Source organism: Piliocolobus tephrosceles, chromosome 1, assembly GCF_002776525.5.
Source record: "Piliocolobus tephrosceles isolate RC106 chromosome 1, ASM277652v3, whole genome shotgun sequence".
Taxonomy (NCBI): domain Eukaryota; kingdom Metazoa; phylum Chordata; class Mammalia; order Primates; family Cercopithecidae; genus Piliocolobus; species Piliocolobus tephrosceles.
In genome coordinates, this window is record NC_045434.1 from 210140289 (window position 1) to 210158549 (window position 18261).

Sequence of the window (18261 nt, forward strand, 5' to 3'; positions counted from 1 at the left end):
TAGCTGGGCGAGGTGGTGGGTGCCTGTAGTCCCAGCTACTTGGGAGGCTGAGGCAGGAGAATGGCGTAAACCCGGGAGGCGGAGCTTGCAGTGAGCTGAGATCCGGCCACTGCACTCCAGCCTGGGCGACAGAGCGAGACTCCGCCTCAAAAAAAAAAAAAAAAAAGTTTTATAGACACAGGGTCTCACTATATTGCCCAGGATAGTCTCAAACTCCTGGGCTCAAGTGACCCTCCTGCCTTGGTCTTCTAAAGTGTTGGAATTACAGGTGTGAGCCACCATGCCCGGCCCACATATCTGTTTTAAAGATCTGATGCAGATGGGTCCAAGTGTTAGCTAATGCTTATTAATTCTGAGTCTTGACGACATGGTTTTAAAAATCACCCTTATTATGCTTCATGCTCCTCTGTATGCAGAAAGCTCCTACCCAGGCCTTGCTGCTCTCCATGCAGACACCAGCATGCTGAGCTGCTGCTTGTTTCCTTGGCTGTCCCCAGAGTGGGCCCCTGGGACCACTTTGCCCTGGACAGTGGCAGCCCCTTGTCAGGATGGAACACCCACCAGGGCTGGAGTTCGACTGGATGAGCAGCAGGAGATCTGGTTTCAATCTAAGCTCTGTGGCCTCCTACCCCCGTGCCTCAGTCTCCCTACATGTACTAACAGGGTTTTCCATGACATGGACTCAAGGATCCTTCCAGATCCGAGGCTGTCTGGGGACCCCTTACCTGGGGCTGTAGGGAGGTGATAGGCAGGATCAGGGACTCTTCTGTGGCAGGTGCTGCCTCAAAGGTGGTGAGGAAGAACATGGTGGGGGCCAGGCTGGTGGAGGATTCCTCCACAGCTGCGTCCAGTGCCTGGGCTTCAGAGAGCTCCGCCTTCTTCATCAGGGAGCTGGGACCTCGGACCAAGGCTCGGCCTGAGACACAGGGTAGGGAGCACAGGGGCTGTATCTGCTTGCCACCTCGTGGCGGTCTATAGTAGAAGCCACGTTTTATGCTACAAACTAGGAGGTAGCAGGGACCATGCGACAAGCCCTTGGTTCAGCCCCCATCCCTGCATCCTGCCCTTCTTGAGAGGTAGGGGGAGGGGAACTTGGAGGAAAATGTCTTGGAAGAACTTGCAGTGTCGCTGGGAAGACAGCGCAAGGATTCTCCCTGTAAAGCAACATTCCAGCAAGTGCAAGTCCAGGTTGGCTGGGCGCAGCCAGATATGTAAGCGAAACAAATGGGAACTAGTAGGATTAACCATGGAAGGCTTCCTGGAGGAGGTGAAGTTTGAGTGGGGAGAAATGTCATGAGGCTGAGAATCATTGCAGTGGCATTTCAGGAAGCTGGGAGGTGGGAATCACTGCTTACTACACACAAGTGAGAGTATCCTGTGTGGTGATAATTAGTCATCACCTCCCTAATGGAGCACCTGCTGTGTGCTGGGTACCAGATGAGCTGCATCACAAGCATTATTTTATCTAACTGCTGCAAGAGCTCTGGGAAGTGGGTGCTCCTTCAGTCTTACCTACAGGGAAGGAAACTGAAGCACAGAGAGGTTAGGTGACTTGCCCAAGGATGCACAGCTCATGAGTAGTCGGGCCTGGATTCAATTCCAGCAGGGCTGGAGTGCAGGGGCTCAATCTTGACTCACTACAACCTCCAGGGTTCAAGTGATTCTCCCACCTCAGCCTCCTGAGTAACTGGGATTACAGACATGTGCCACCACACCTGGCTTATTTTTGTATTTTTGGTAGAGATGGGGTTTCTCCATGTTTCCCAGGTGGCTCTCAAACTCCTGATCTCAAGTGATCCACTTGCCTCAGCCTCCCAAAGTGCTGGGATTACAGGTGTGAGCCACCACGCCTGGCCCGACCTAAGGTTTCACAGCCAGTCGTCAGCAGAACAGGGCCTACCCCGCAAACCTTCTCCATTCCCCGCCTCCTCCTCTCCATGTCAACTCTCTCAGGAGGCCCGGCTGCAGCCCTGGAGCTGGGGGAGCAGGAGCCTAGCAGGACAGGTCTGCACCCCACACGTGCCCTCTAGCTGTCCTCAAGGGTGCCAGCATCCTCCCCCGAAAGCTGACACAGGTGACCCCAGGAGTGGGAGGCTGAAAGTCAAAGCCAGGGGACACTGACTGGCCTCTGCCCACTTGGGGGGTTCTCAGGCCTCGCAGGGAAGCCAGCCTCAGCTGTTTGCATAAGAGGTGTTGAGGCTCCATTGCCTTCCTGCCAAAGAACCCCGCCACCACCACTGCGTTTGTGGCACTCGGCATGCCCCTAGAGGCAGTCTGGTCACACAGAGAGCTTAGAAGCTGAGTTCCCTGGCTTAGGGCCAGGCAAGGCTGGGAGGAGCCACCTGACTGGAGCTGCCAGGATATGTCTGCTCTGAGACTGAATGGGCACCGGGAGGGGGAAGCCTGGGCCAGCAGGGGGCTAGCTAGCTCCCGGGGGATGTGGAGGAAATGTGCAGGAAGGTGGGAAGGGCTAGGAGCGCACTGAGACAAACAGGGCAGAGACAGGAGCAGTAGGCAAGTGATGCCTCTCCTGGAGGCACCTGCATCCAGGTTGGAGGACACTGATTTGGCCTCAGCAGGGGGCTGGGATTAACCAGAACAATGACCGCTCGTGGCCCGGCCAGCTGAGCCCCAAGTGTCCCACTAACCAAGTCTCTGCAACGACACTGAGGGTAGATGGGACCAGTCTCTTCGCTTTACAGAGGGGAAAACCGAGGTACAGAAAGAGAACTTGCCCAGGGCCACACCCTAGTAAGTGGTGGAGGCAGGACCTGATCTCAGGCAGACCTGGCTTCAGAGTCTAGGCTCTTAGCCCCTACCCGATGCTTCAGAGTCGAGTAAGGAATGTGCTTGGAGAGCACTGAACTGTTGCTCCATCTCTACTCAGAACTTACAGTAGGAGAAATTGAGGCAGAACTTCCTGATTCAGGAGGATGATCTGTTGATAAGACAGATTCTATTGCAATACATCCCTCTCCTCTTCCCATGCCCCAGCCCTAGGCCTCTCCCCACCTCCACCCGTTACCAGGTCCCTCTGAGACCCCTCCTCTCCTCTGGATATTCTTCCAGGGACCTCACAGCCCTGATCCGTCCCTGCATCCTGTCCTGCTCCCGTCAGTCCATGGCAGGAATTCCCCCATCCCCGCCCCTCGCAGCTCTCCAGCTACCTCGGTGCAGCCTCAGCCTGTCCCTGCGTCTCTTGTGCTCCCTGCTGCGTTTCCTGGCCCTCTCCCAACCTGGAGGTCGGTTCTCCTTCTCAGGGTAGGGCACTGCCAACCCCAGAAGCAGGTCCTTGTCCTGCAGCAGGCCTGCAGGACTCTGCTCAGGCAGCGGCCCTTCCGCCTCTGGCAGCCTGGAGGCCTGCCTGGTGGCAGTGACCACAGCCCCATCCTGGGCGTGGCCGGGCAGGCCTGGGCCCCATTCCTTCTTGCCTGGGCCCCGCCGGCGGTGGTGGCTGGCCTGAGGTGTCCACAGCGCTGGGCCTGGGAGGTCGATGTGATTCTCAGGGAGGTTCCGAGCAGGGGTCCCAGGTGCAAGGGCGCCTGCCAGGCTCAGCTCCAAGGGCAACAGGAGGATGAGGAACAGCATGGGGGCGGTGTGGATGGCAGGTCCAGCCATTGGCTCCTCCCTGCAAGAAAAGCAACACCATGAATTTGCAGCCCCAGGCCCCTCCTCTGCTGCCCCCCACTCAGATGATTAAAGCCCAGTTTTTCTCAACAGCCACAGAGGGGGATTTAGACCCCGGAGACATTTGGCAATGCCTGGAGACATATTTTAGTTGTCAAAACTGGGGAGTGCTACTGGCATGTAGAGGTTGGAGCCCCGGGATGCTGCTAAACGCCCGACAATGCACAGGACAGCCCCCTGAAACTGAGATTCATCCGGCCCAGAAAAACAACAGTGCTGAGGCTGAGAACCCCCGGCTTAAATCATTTCAGCAGCATTCAAGTTCCAGAGTAGTCCAGAATTCCTTTCTCTGCACAAACCTCTGCCCCTTACCAAGTCCCCCAGAAGGGAACTGAGTCCCTCAGAGCTCAGAAATGTGCCTCTAGGCCCTGAGACTTGACTCGGAGCCTAATTCCATACAAATGGAATAATAGCGTTTGAGCGCACGCTGTAGGCAAGACCCACGTTAAGAGCTTTGTATGAATTCATTGTCACTTTGCCCTTTCAATAGCTCTCTGAAATGGCTCGTGTTATTTTCCCCATTTTTCTGAAGTGGCAATTAAGGCTCAGAGAGGTTAAGTCACAACTGGTAAGTGGCACTATGTCATTTCTATCCCTGAGCCCTGAAAACGTGTGGTGGTCCCAGGATGGCCCAGCTCTGCCTTTTTCTTCTCCCACCATGAGCTCCGAAGCCCCAGAATGTTCTGACACTGTCCCTTCCCCTGGCGGAGGGGCTTTGGGGATAGCTTTGCAGACTTGGCTCTGACCCCTGCAGGGTAGACTGAGCCAACCGGACCTAGCCTCAGGACAGCCCCCTCAGGGGACCCACACTGGAGGGAGAAGCTGCAGCTCAGGGGATGGTGGGGGAGTCTGTCAGACTCTGGAGATCTCCTGCCCCCGTGGGCCACCCGCAGCTGCTCCCCCACGCACCCCCCTCCATTGCACCAGCCTCACTGTATCCTGGAGCTGGGCACCAGGTTAGCCAGGCGAATTGAATTTTTATGGCCTCCCGAGTATTCCACTAGGCTGGCAAGGGTGCTTACGCCACCGTTTCTTTGTGATTTGTGACCATATAATTGCCCAGGGCTGAGGAAAGGTTGGTGGGCCTGTGATGTTTCCCCGCTTCCTGGCGCCTCTCCCTGCGGCCCCCATGCTGGCTGGCCCACCCCAGTGTCACCTTAGCTGACCCCAAGTGAGGGTGGGAGGGGCGGGGAAACTGCTGTGTCTTTGGAGCCCTGACCACCCACTCGGGGAGGGGAGGGGGGAAACACCTTCTTCAGCTTCACAGGGTCTGTGGTGGCTTCACCCGGCTCTGCCTCCCAGCCTGGCATGTCCTGGTCTCCTGCGATCCTGGGCCCTGGCCTCCACTGCCCACAGCTCAGCTCTTCCTAGAACCGTGGGTGGAGACAAGGAGCTGGCCATCACTTTCCATCTTGTCCCCTATCCCGGGGATCCGGCTGAAGATTCTGAGTGAGCCTTGGTGACGTGCGTGGGACCCTGGGACAGGCCTGTTGTGACAACCTTGTCTCCCATCACACCTGCATCCATTCCTAAAGCCACAGACCCTGCACCACAGTCCCCGCTACTGTCCTGGTCACCTCACCAGCAACAGAAGGCTCTGCCCCACTGGCCTTACTTCCAGTCCTTCCCTAACAAGTGCTCTTGAGGCCAGAGCTCAGCAAGCGGGACCTGGGCCCTAGTTCCTGAAGCAGCCCAGGGGGTGGAGGGGCCCATTTTGAAGGCCTGTCACTCAAGCATTGTTCCGGGCAGAGGGAACCTCAATCCTTCTTCGCGGCCAGTGGATTAGGGCTGCTGTCTGGGCTGGTGTTTAGCCTGACCACTGCCAGACTTCGCCCCCTGCTCTTCCTGTGACTGGAAAGGCCAAGCGCATATGGGATCCTGTCCATGTCTGAGACCCAGCCCTGCTTTTCTGTCCTGCAGGGACATGACAGCCTGGGAGAAGCCCAAAGAGCATCCCAGGGACAGGGAAACTTCGGGGCGTTGGCCAATGAATGGAATCACTGCCTCCTCTTTGTCCTGGGGGGTTGAGGAGAATGAGGCAGAAAACCCAGACAGTGCAGGCAAGAGAGCAGAGGAGGCTCGGCGGGGAGGTGGGCAGCTTCTCAGCTAGCCTGCTGTCCCCGGGGACACACAAGGCTGTCAGTAAACCTCAGAACCAGCCTCTGAGCCTGGTGACCAGCCTAGGTGCTGGTCTTGGCGGACAGTTCCTCCCCTGCAGAGCCAGGAGATGAACCCCCACTCCCACCCCACTCCAACACCCCCAAGCAGCATGGTCCCACTCAGACTGCCATCTCCCCAAGCTCTGTTGCCAAGACCCTATTTGGCCGTGGGTCTGTTCACTGCGCCCCTCCTGCTTCAGAGCCAGTGGAACCCCAGTCTGAGGGCCATCTTTGTTCCCTCCCACGCTTCAAGCCCCACGTATCACCCACGCGGCCAGCCTGGGACAGAGGAAGTGGGATTTCAGTGTGCAGTGCCAGAGCACCCATGGGGGTGCACCCTAGGGGGCTCCATCCTCTCCCCAGACCCAGCACATACTGGTGGTATGGCTGCTCGGGTTGTGACCCTTATCTGCTCAAAACTGTCTATGACTCCCTATTGCCTTCCCACATAACCACAAACTCCTTACTTTGGCACTTAAGACCTCATATAATATGGCCCCAATCAAGCTTTGCAGCTCCACCTTCTACTTTCTCCCCTTCACAGGCAACAGAGATTGCTCCCTAGGCCCCAAACATACCCCTTCTTTCTGGATCTCCGTTCTCACTTAGGCTGTCCCCTCTGCCTGGAACCTCTCCCCTCCTCCCTCGTCTCTCTGCGTCCAAGTCCTGCCCATCCTTTGGGACTCAATCCAAATGTCCCTTCCTCCAGGAAGCCTCGGTCAGTCACCTGACTCGGAGTGCTCCCCACCTGGTGCTCCCACATGCCTTTGTCCTGCTCTTAAAGACCTCGTGTGTCATTTTGTGCTGGGACTGTCAGGTTTTTTTAAGCCCCCGGCTAGACTGGAAGCTCCTAAAGGACTGTGCCCAGTCTCCCCTCTGCTCTGCGGCATCTCCAGGGCCCTGCACATAATAGGCACCAGTAGCCATGGATCAGAACAGAAATGGATTGAGCACAATCCAATTTATATATCAGGCCAGGCACAGTGGCTCATGCCTGTAATCCCAGCACTTTGGGAGGCCAAGGCGGGTGGATCACCTGAGGTTAGGAGTTCGAGGCCAGCCTGGCCAACATGGTGAAACTCCGATTCTGCTAAAAATACAAAAATTAGACGTGAATGACGGCATGCACCTGTAATCCTAGCTACTCAGGAGGCTGAGGCAGGAGAATTGCTTGAAACCTGGAGGCGGAAGTTGCAGTGAGCCGAGATTGGGACTCTGCACTCAGGTCTGGGCGACAGAGAGAGACTAAAAAAAAAAGAGAATTTATATCTCAGCAGAAGATCATAAATAAATTCCCAGGATATGTGTGTGTGTGTGTGTGCATCAGGCATGTTTGTGTGAGCGTGACGTGTGTGTGTGAAGCATGTGTGAGCATATGTGTGTGTGTACTGTGATCATGTGTGAGCGTGAATATGTGCGGGGGTGTATGTGTGTTGTGAGTGTGTGGGAGTGTTCACGTGTGTGTGAACGTGAGTGTGTGTGTGAGATCATGTGTTAGCGTGAATGTGTGGGTGTGTAGGCGTCTGTGTTATGTGTATGTGTGGGAGTGTGAGCATGTATGTGAGCATGTGTGTGTGTGTTGTGACCATGTGTGAATATGTGTGGGTGTGTATGTGCATGTGTGTGAGCGTGTGGGCATGCGTGAGTGTGTGTATGTGTTGTGAGAGTATGTGTGGGTGTGTGTGAGCATTGTGTGTATGTTAGCATGTGTGTGTTGTGAGCATGTGTGAGCGTGAATATGTGGGCGTGTACGTGTGTGTGTATGTGAGCATGTGTGTGTGAACTCGTGTGTGTGACAGCGTGTGTGTTGCGAGCATGTGTGAGTGTATGTGTGTGCACAAGCATGGTTTGTGAGCATGGGTGTGGAGTGTGTGCAAGAGTGTGTGTCAGCTGGAGGAGAGGCTGGGGGAAGACTGCATAGGCCCCTCTCTCCAGCCCCAGGGATTTGTACCCAGCTCTTGGCACAGCCCAGCAGCTGAGATGCCAGCCTGGCAGGGAGCCCCCGAGGAAACATGGGCTGCTACAGAAGTCGTGCCAAGGATCCACAGCGACCAAGGGCTCCAATCCATTTCTGTCACTCTGGAAGCCAGTTGGAGGCTGTGTCACAAAGCACCAGGCAACCAGGCGGAAGAAGGAGGGAGCCCCCCTCCACCTCCCTGCAGTCCGGGGCAGTTCTGCCCGGGCTGGGTTGCTCACAAAGCCTGCGCTTCTGGTCCTTGGTCTGCTCCTCCCAGTCAGGCACAGTCAGCAGCCCGGAATGACCCTGGACCACAGTTGCGAGGGATGGCAGGAACATCCACAACCCAGAGCCGGCCTCTTTCACAACTGAGGTCTGATAGCGAATCATTAAAAACAAAACAAATTAAAACAAAAGCAATCGTAATTGTAGGAGCTGCTGTCCCCGAGCAGCTGTGAAGCCCAGGCCTTTCTGCGTTTGTTTCTTTCATCCACATCTCATTTTTCCTCTCGACTGCGCTGTACATCAGGGAGACTTTTCCATGGTTTTAAAATAATGAAACCGAGGCTCTGGGGGTGAGGGGGGTGTAAGCCACAAATCCAAGATGGCACAACTGTCAAGTGGCAAAGCCCATCTCAAGGCTGGGGTTCTCCTGGCACCCGGCGCACACAGGACATGGTTCTTGTCCCCATTGTCCATGTGGCCACCTGCCTCCCCCACGCAGCCACTCATCCTCGCGGTAAGAGGCATCTTCGTCCTTGAGTGCGGTCAGGGACCAGGAGCCACCAGCAGCTGGGAAACAGACACTAACCAGGGAGGAGAACGGGCTTATCTCAAGCCCCCATCCTGTCCCCCATCCTAGGGGAAAATTGGAGAGCTGTCTCCATCTGGGAGGCCACAGGAAAGCAGCATCGTCATATGCAAATGAAGGCGATGAATCGAGTCTGGAGTCAGCTTTTGATTCCTGAGCCCCTCCCCCACAACACCCTTGCATTTGGGGGCCAGGAGACTCAGGGGATCCTGCCCCGCCTGCCTGAGGGACAACTGTGGAGCTCGGCCACCAGGCTTCTTGGGACAGCTGTCAGACCAGCATTCCTGTGGCGCTGATCGGCCTTCCTGTTGCATAGTGGGTTGGGGGGAGCAAGTCACGGCTGGCCAAGCCGGGTCCGATGGGAATCCTGGGTCAGGGATATCAGTGATGCTCAGATGGCGCGGATTATGGTGTGAAGCAGACAACCCCCCATTGGGAGAACCGGAGCCCATCAGCCTCCCTCCCTTAGCCCGAGTCTACTCCTCATGTGCCAAAGTGACAAATTTGTGCGACTGTATTTGGCAGGAATGTTTCAGGGGTTCTGTAAGCATCTGATTCTAGCTTCACTTTAAAAATAAATTTTTAAAATTATTTTGAAAACTGTAGTAAAAATAACAGACACTCTCAAATACATTCTCTACCCAACTTGAACATGGGCACGGCCCCATCATAACTCGGGCTTCTGGTTCACTGAAGAGTATTCCAGGGATGTAAGGTGAGCAGTTTCAAAGACTTGCTACCATTTGCAGCTATTTAACTGCATGCTCCAGGATTTTCTGAACGTGAACAATCTAAGCCAGTTAGAAGCACAGCCACATATCCATGAGTGTAACGGATATCCGTTACATTATTTTATATCGTGGAGAACAGCTTCTCTTTTTCTCATTGGTTTACTTTATTTATATTTATTTATTTTGAAACAGAGTCTCGCTCTGTCACCCAGGCTGGAGTGCGGTGGCACAATCTCAGCTCACTGCAACCTTTGTCTCCCGGGTTCAAGCAATCCTCCTGCCTCGGTCTCCTGAGGGATTACAGGCGCTGCCACCACGCCCAGCTAATTTTTGCGTTTTTAGAGACAGGAGTTCACCATGTTGGCCAGGCTGGTCTTGAACTCCTGACCTCAAGATCCACCCATCTCAGCCTCCCAAAGTGCTGGGATTACAGGTGTGAGCCACCACACCTGGATTTACTTTATTTATTTATTTATTTATTGAGACCGAGTCTCGCTGTGTCACCCGGGCTGGAGTGCAGTGGTGTGATCTTGGTTCACTTCAATCTCCACCTCCTAGGTTTACGATTCTCCTGCCTCAGCCTCCTGAGTAGCTGGGATTACAGGCACGCACCACCATGCCCAGCTAATTCTTGTATTTTTAGTAGAGACAGGGTTTCACTATGTTGGCCAGGCTGGAATTGAACTCCTGACCTCAGGTGATCCGCCCACCTTGACCTCCCAAAGTGCTGGGATTACAGGCGTGAGTACCATGCCTGGCTTGAGCCACCGTGCCCAGCAGTTTACTTTAAAATAAGTAAATATTAGTCCTGGCTACTTGGGAGGCTAAGGCAGGAGTATCCCTTGAGCCCAGGAGTTCGAATTCAGTCTTGACAACATAGTAAGTCCCTGTCTCTAAAAAAATTTTTTTGAACAAAAATTAAACTCATTATTATAAACTGGGGCAAAGCAGCGGTTGCACAGAATCTAGGCGGGAGAGGCCAAAGAGAGTCTGGTCGCAACTAGGGCTTAAAGTTGTGTTGTGTGTGCATAAAATAGAGAAATTTTTGATTTGGGGAAAGGAGTTCCTGGTGGTGGTGGGGTGCTACACTGCTTATAAAACACTGTTTTGTTGGTTTTATGTATTAGGATTATGGGTCAAATTTCATTTGGGAAAAGATTTGCACTGCTCAAAACATTTATTTTTGGCAGGGAGTAGGGGAGGAGGACCACTGGGCCATTGGATTAGGTGGTCTCAAAGGCCCTGTCTGCCAAGGGAGCCTGAGAATTTACGATCCATGATGACAAGGCTCCTCCATCTGTCTGTCTGTTCAACTGCCAGCCCCCTATGGGGAGGGGTGACAGATAATATCCAGTAGGGTGTGGATTGAGCCTCCAGGGGCTAGGGACAAAATATTCTTCCCTTCCGGATACTCCCAACCTAGGAGCTCGGTGGGGAGGAACTGTATCCCCAGATTCAGGAGATTTTGTTGAATGCAGGAATCATCTCAGGTTTTATGTCTCTATAGTTCCAGGAAGACTTTAAGATTTTTTTTGTTTGTTTGTTTATTTGTAGACAGGGTCTTGGTCTGCCCTACAGGCTGGAGTACAGTTGTACCATCACAGCTCACTGGAGCCTCGACCTCTCCAGCTCAAGCGATCTTCCTGCCTCAGCCTCCTAAGTAGCTGGGACGATAGCCACACACCATCATGCCAGGCTAGTTTTTTCTTATTTTTTGTTGAGATGAGGTCTCTCCCTATGTTGCCCAGGTTGGTCTCGAACTCCTGGCCCCAAGTGATCTTCCCACTTTGGCCTCCCAAACTTCTGGAATTACAGGCATGAGCCCCGCACCCAGCAATTGCTTTAACTTGAAATTGATCCGCCCAATTTTCCCTCTGGCTACTCCTCATCACTCACGTGGACACTTCCTGAAATGGCAGGAATTGGAGATGGGCGGTGCAGCCTTCAAGCCCTGTCTGCTCTTAGCAGAGTGTGGCCACTGTGCAGTCAGCCCCAGCTCTAGTTAGGGCATCTTGGAGCCCCGGCCCCCTAGGAGCAGACTTCTGTCTTCTTTAGGTGGAGCTGACACCCCCAGGGTTGGAAAGTGGGTAATTTTCTTGTTCAGTCAAAGCAGTCATATCCTACATGAGAGTCAGGGAGCAACTGTGTGGATTCTAAATTCATTCCTGGGCTGGGCTCTTCCCAAGGTAATTTGGGATGAGAGTGTTCTAATCCCCCTCCTGATCCCTCCCAACATCTCCTCCCTTCGTGAGTCTATTTCCTTGTCTGTGAAATGGGATTATTAGGCTGCCGTGAGACTTGACTACTCAGGAAGTCAGTGCTTCAGTGTGGTTTGCGTGTGTGTGGGTGGTGGTGGTGTTCCAGGTATGGATAGAGCCTGGCAGTGCAGGTGGAGTAGAGGACAGGGCAGGTGAGACTCACAGCAGCTGCCCTGCTGGGTGTTCACTGGCATACTGGTGCCTTGATCATCCTGGGCTAGTCCCTACTCCTCTCCCTGCCTCTCTGTGGCTCTGTATCCCCCAAAGTGCCACCTTGCCAATAGGAAGGGGCCTCCCAGCAACCCCTAGGCCTCAGAGCAGCCAGAGCCCCACCTACTCCTCCACAGGTCTATCTCGGCACAGAGCTCTGCCTCTTGCTCTGCTGGGGACTGCTGCTTCCTTGCGATGGAGATCGCAGGGGAGAGTGAAACCCGGTGGTCAGCCACTAGCTGAGCCTCTCTGTGTGCAGAACCAGGGTGCCAGACAAGGGCACCTGCTCCAGTCTGAAGGGAGAGACCTGGTTTCTGCTCCTGGAAACCACCAGTCTGAGGGGGGGACACATAGTCCTGGCTCATTGGGATAGGAGGGAGCCAGGTCATGCCTTAGAAGACTCTATGACTGTTGGGGGACCCAGTCCCTGCCTGCAGAGTGCTTTCAATCTAAGCCAGAAGCAGCCCCTGCCCTGGGGAAGCCTCCCATCTAGCAGGGAACATATAGTTGCCGTCCTCAGGAATTTCCCAATCTGACAGGAGAGGCACAGCTCTGGCCTTGGGAGGGTCCCAGAACACGGAGCTGCTGATCTGCCCGCAAAGACACAGTCCTTGCCTCCAGGTGTCCCCACTGATAAGGGAGACCAGTCCTGGTGAGAGGCCACAGGTCTAATGAGAGGTGGAGGCCCACACATCACTATTACTGATTCCAGCCAACAGATGTCAGCCCAAACCCGCTAAGCTGGCCCATGGGAGGGCTCTCACTGAGCAGAGCAGAAGGAGCCAGACAACCTGGGCAAGTTTCTCAACTCCTCTGGGCCCCAGTTTCCTCTCTTGTGAAATGTCAGCTGTCATGAGGATTGGGGAGTAACAGTTTTTTTTTTTTTTTTTAAATTTTTGAGACGGAATCTCGTTCTGTTGCCCAGGCTGGAGTGCAATGGCACAATCTCGGCTCACTGCAACCTCTGCTTCCCAGTCTCAAGTGATTCTTGTGCCTCAGCCTCCCGAGTAGCTGGGATTACAGGCATGCGCCACCACACCTGGCTATTTTGTTTTGTTTTGTTTATGTTTTTTTGAGATGGAATCTCTCTCTGTCGCCAGGCTGGAGTGCAGTGGCGCCATCCAGGCTCACTGAAATCTCTGCCTCCTAGGTTCAAGCGATTCTCCTGCCTCAGCCTCCCGAGTAGCTGGGACTATAGGTGCAGGCCACCACTCCCAGGCAATTTTTGTATTTTTAGTAGAGACGGAGTTTCACCATATTGACTAGGATAGTCTCGATCTCTTGACCTCGTGATCTGCCTTCCTAGGCCTCCCAAAGTGTTTTTTGTTTTTTTGTGACGGAGTTTTGCTCTTGTTGCCCAGGTTGGAGTACGATGGTGCGATCTCGGCTCACTGCAACCTCTGCCTCCCAGGTTCAAGCGATTCTCCTGCCTCAGCCTTCCGAGTAACTGGGATTACAGGTGCCCGCCACCATGCCTGTCTGATTTTTGTATTTTTAGGAGAGATGGGGTTTCACCATCTTGGCCAGGCTGGTCTCAAACTCCTGACCTCATTATCCACCCGCCTCTGCCTCCCAGAGTGCTGGGATTACAGTACTCTGTAATTAAAGCCCTCTGAGCCACCACGCCTGGCTGGGGAGTAAAAGATAAAGTAAATGGGACACAGAGAGGGTGAAATAAACAGTAGTTGTTACTATGGGAAGGGAAGACAGAGGGAGTAAGGTGGAGGGAGTGGGTGTGGTGGGGGCCGGGGAGTTTCCTGGGAGCATTTGTGCATCTGTGCCTGGGTGTGCAAAGGGGCAGGCGCAGGTGGCTGTGTCCTCTGTCCTCAGTAGGGTGATCGATGACAGGGCAGGACCGTCCTAGGCCAGCCTGGAGGGGACCATTGTCTTGGCAAATGAGGTTTGGCTTCCCTGCAGGGGCAGCTCCATCTGCTTTTATTGTTTCCGACAGCAGCCTTGGGATTTTCAACCCAACCCAGGCCTCACACCTTAAAAAACCTGTATAGGGGCTTTGGGGGAGTTTGTCAGAGGCCCCACCCATCCAAAGGCCTCCAGCTTTCTGCTTCCCTCACCTAGTATTCCCTACTCACCTCCTGAGCTCGAGTCCTACGTCCTGCTAGATTATAGGTACTTGTGGCCCCTCTTCCTCCTCTCCTAGGCGATTTGAGGGTGGGGGGAAGCAAGTCTCAACCCTCATATTCATCAAACTTCATTATCTTAGTACCTAGACCATTTAGCTCTGGCAGAGGCTGATGTGGAGTGAACAGACTCCTGGAGTCAGACCATCCTAGGTGTGGATTCTGGCTCTAGCACTTAGTGGCTGTGTGACCCTGAGCAAGTCAATTAACCTCTCTGGGCTTCATTTCCACATCTGAAAATTGTGTACATTTGTTTGGGTATCATCTACTATTCTAGGCCCAGAGCTTTATATGCTTTATTTAACTTGACTCTTTGAAATATATATATGTTTGTTTTGTTTTGTTTTTATTATTTTTTTTTTTGAGACAGAGTCTCACTCTGTTGCCCAGGCTGGAGTGCAGTGGTGCAATCTCGGCTCACTGAAGCCTCCGCTCACTGCAACTTGTGCCTCCTGGGTTCAAATAATTCTCCTACCTCAGCCTCCTGAGTAGCTGGAATTATAGGCGTGTACCACACTTCCCAGCTAATTTTTGTTATTATTATTATTATTTTTTAAGTAGAGATGGAGTTTCACCATGTTGGCCAGGCTGGTCTCGAACCCCTGGCCTCCAGTGAGCTAACTGCCTCCGCCTCCCAAAGTGCTGGGATTATAGGTGTGAGCCACTGCACCTGGCCTGAAGTGGATAATATTTTTCAGATGGTAATAGTAACAACGGCTGTGTAGGAACATTAAGATAATGGCCTGAGGGACATGCCCAAGGTTGCCTAGTAGAGCATGTGATAGACCTGGGATTCAAACCCACAGCCATTTGACTCCTCAGACTCATCATCCCTGCTCCATCACATTCCTGGCCGAGACTTCTCTTCATGCTGCCATTCAGTAATGAACACCAGTGCAGCTGCTTTGAGTCCCAGGGTAGGTGGCATGAGCTGGGGCCTGACCCAGAGCCTGGTACCCACGAAAACCATTAAGTCCTGCAATGAGCTCCTTCCAGTTGCTGTGGGTTCTAGCAGGAGCCTCATCCCTCATAACCATCCCTTCAACTCCATCCCATCAAGGGAAGTCTTGGTTTGGGGCATGGGGCATTGCCAAGCTGGGAGCTGGCAGAGCCTCTACTGGCAAAAATTCAGCCATCCTCCCACAGCCTTCTTTTTCTTAGGGACCATTGGCCACAGTGGCTCACCCCTGAGAGGGAAGGCTGGAGTAGGGCAAGCAAAGAGGGCCAGTCAAGCAAGAGAGAGGCAGCTCCAACCCATTGGGCCAGAACAGGGGTGCTCCTATGACCTGCCACCCAGGAACGTGTCCATGCCTCTGAGGGAAGTTCCTGATCTTCCCAGACTGTGTCGTCAGGGAGGCCAGATGCAAGTCCCTGCTCCATCACATTCCCGGCCGACACACGTGAAGGAACTCCCTCCAGGTCCCGTAGCTGCTAAGTGATCAGCGGGGCTTCACACCCAATCTGCATGGCTGGGGTGAGCCACTTCCCTCTCTGGTCTCAGTTTCAACCCCTATAATCAGGCACAGAGACCACCTTCATTTTCCAGAGTGATGCAGGGCCTCAGTATCAGAGGGATTTCCGGGCAGCTTGCTCCCCCTCCAACCTCCCTAGCCAGAGGGCCAGCTCCACCCTGGCCCCGCCAGCGGGACCCAGCAGAACTCAGCAAGACACTGGGGCTTGCAGCTTTCAGTTCATTCCCGTGCCTTTGACCAGGAATCACATTCAATATAACAGGCGTGCACAGAGCCCCTACTGTGTGCCAGGCACTGGGACCACAAGCAGAAGGAGACCCAGCCCCCACCCAGGGAGGAGCAGACCCCTCCCAGATAGGGGTCATGCCGTGCAGTTCACAAGAGACAGGGAGGCAAGGGGGTGCAGGGCGGCTTCCCACAGGAGGGGACATCAGACCTCCCTGGTCAGCAAAGACTTGGCTGAGATCAAACATAGGGCAGGGCAGAAAGAGCCCTAGCAAAAGTTCAGAGGAGGGCAGACCGTGGAGATGGTCAGCTCTCCATCGTGGCTGCAACCTGGGACGCAGAGGGGGCAATGCTAGGAGGCAGGCAGGACAGGGCTAGGCTGGGCTGAGGTCTCTGTAGTTAACTGAGTGGCCACAGGGAGCCACTGAGGAGTATGGAATGGGGAGGGGGATGAATTGAATAGTGGGGAGGAAGGCAGCGGAGGGGGGCAGGGAGGAGCTGAGCAAGGTTCCTGAGCCTCTGAGCTGGCTTTGCTGCAGAAGGCAGGGGGCAGAGATGGTATGAAGGGCTGGGTTCACCAAAGTAGGGCCTGTCTGCCAGGTAGGATTTCGAGCAGAAGCCTGGATGCGGGATGTCCCAGGGATATCCGGCCATTCTTGCCTCTGAAGAGAAAGGCTCCAGTTGCCAGCCCTGGCTGTGGCTGAAACAAGAACTCAGCCAGGGGAGCCTGGAACCCGCCAGCTGAGAGGTTTCTCTCTTCTGAAGTTGCCCTCATTAAGACACTCAGGCCATGTCACTGCCAGACTCCTGGAGTGGTGTGTCACCTGTTATGACAACCTAGACAGTGGTCAGGGGACTTGGGCAAGCACACAGCAGGTCCAGGAGCCAGCAAGACAATCCCTTCAGAGGAAAGGAAGCGGCCTGTGAGCTGGTGCCCCTATAAAAGACATCAGGCCAAGACCTAGGTTCAGAATTGCGGGTGAGTCACAGGACGCCTGCTGATGGGCGACCAGCTGTTGGGAACATCAGCACAGCCACACTGATCTCATTTTGAAAAAAAGTGACCCGAGGACCCTGATTGTTTTAGCTGATTTTAGGACAAGCAAAGAGGAGGAGAGAGAGAAAGAGAAGAGTGCTTGCAAGGGTGTGGACGCCTGTATGGGCACGAGGAGGTGACGGTGATAGGAAGTGTTTTGGGGGAAGAGGCTGTGGTTTGGGGATTACTCTGAAGTGTCTCTAAGCCTTGACTTTGAGATCCATTTCTGTGGAGCCCCCTGTCCCCACCCCACCCCAGGTCTGTAGACTCCCCTCCCTTTCCCTCCCCTCCTCCCCTCCCTTCCTCCACAGGGTGCCTGAACCAGCACCAAGCGGCACCCCACTATTTCCACTCACATCCCTATAGGTAGGGACTAGCACCATCCCTGTTTTGTGATAGGAACATTGAGGTTCAAAGAGGTGCATTCCTTTGTGCGAGATCACTCCCAGAGCCCCCGTGTCCCTGACCCCAGACGCATTGTAGTGAACCGGTTCCAGACACCGTGTGTCACTGGGCTGGGAGGTGGGCAGCGTGGAGGGAGCACATCGGGCCGAAAGGATGGCCCAGGGAGCACCCAGCTGAGGAAAGCAAGAAAGACTCGGCGGGAAACCCCAGCCCTCTCTCATCTCATACCCTGGCCCCGAAGGCGGCGGAGACCCTTGGCCAGCAGACGGAGAAAAGTCAAAAGCCGGCGGTGGGGAGCGGGAGGGGCAGAGTGGGAGGCCACAGGCGAAAGACCAGCGCCGAAAGACCAGCGCCGTCGGGGGAGCCAGGCTGAGTACCGTCCTGGGCACAGATGGGAGGGCGCGGGGCCACCGGCGGTGCTGGTTCCGGACGCACTCAGCGTCCCCCGGCCACACACCCCAGCCTCCTGGGCGGCCTCGAAAGGGGTGGGAGGGCACACCGGCCAGCTCTGCCCAGGGCTCAGTGAGTCTTCGAAGGCTTCTTCCAGCGGTGGCGGACTGGGGCCCCCAGCCTGAGAGACCACCCGGAGACGCAGAGACAGAGAGACAAAGGGAGACTGGGTTCCGGAGAGAGAAGGTTAGTGCCGAGGAGAGTGGGCGCGAGCCGGGATCCCAGAGGGCGGCGAGGGCGTGCACGAGGCCGAGTGTCAGAGCGTGGAAAAGCGGGCGTCCAGCGGCAGGTGGACGGATGGGGAACCCTGGAGCAGAGCCAGGGACCGTGGGGAGACGAGGCAAGGAGCGGAGGCGGCGGAAGGACTGGCGGACGGACGGGTCCGAGGGCTGGGAAGGAGGCAGCATCCTCACCTCCAGCCTCGGGACCCCGCGCACCCCGCCCCTGGGCGCGCCAGGTAGCCCACCTTTGTCCGGGCTCGCAACCAGGTGCGGCGGGAGGGGCGGGGCCAGGGGCGGGCCGAGGCCGTGCCTTACCTGTCCGGCCGGCGGGGAGGGGGCGGAGTGGCTCGGGGCCGAGCGGCCGCTGGAGCCGAGCGCAGCCGAGGGCAAGCGGCGGAACCCGGACGGCGTGGAGAGGTGCGCGGGCAGCCGGAGGATGTGCCCAGGCTGAGAGGGGCTGGAAGGAAGGGGGAGTGGGCGGGCAGGAGGGAAGGGGGCGGG

The 18261-nt window shown here is 55.2% G+C and overlaps 1 protein-coding gene across 1 annotated transcript in view; it reads right to left on the reverse strand.

Moving 5' to 3' along the window:
- The window catches only part of DRAXIN (dorsal inhibitory axon guidance protein), a 29673-nt gene extending 11472 nt beyond the window's left edge, over positions 1-18201 (reverse strand). The window contains exons 1-3 of the mRNA XM_023191918.1: positions 18076-18201; positions 3168-3628; positions 726-916 (exon numbers count right to left, since the gene is read on the reverse strand). Coding sequence (XP_023047686.1) covers positions 726-916; positions 3168-3618 — 642 coding nt within the window. The 5' untranslated portion in view covers positions 3619-3628; positions 18076-18201. The remainder of the gene's footprint in view (positions 1-725; positions 917-3167; positions 3629-18075) is intronic.
- Between the last annotated feature and the right edge of the window lie 60 nt (positions 18202-18261).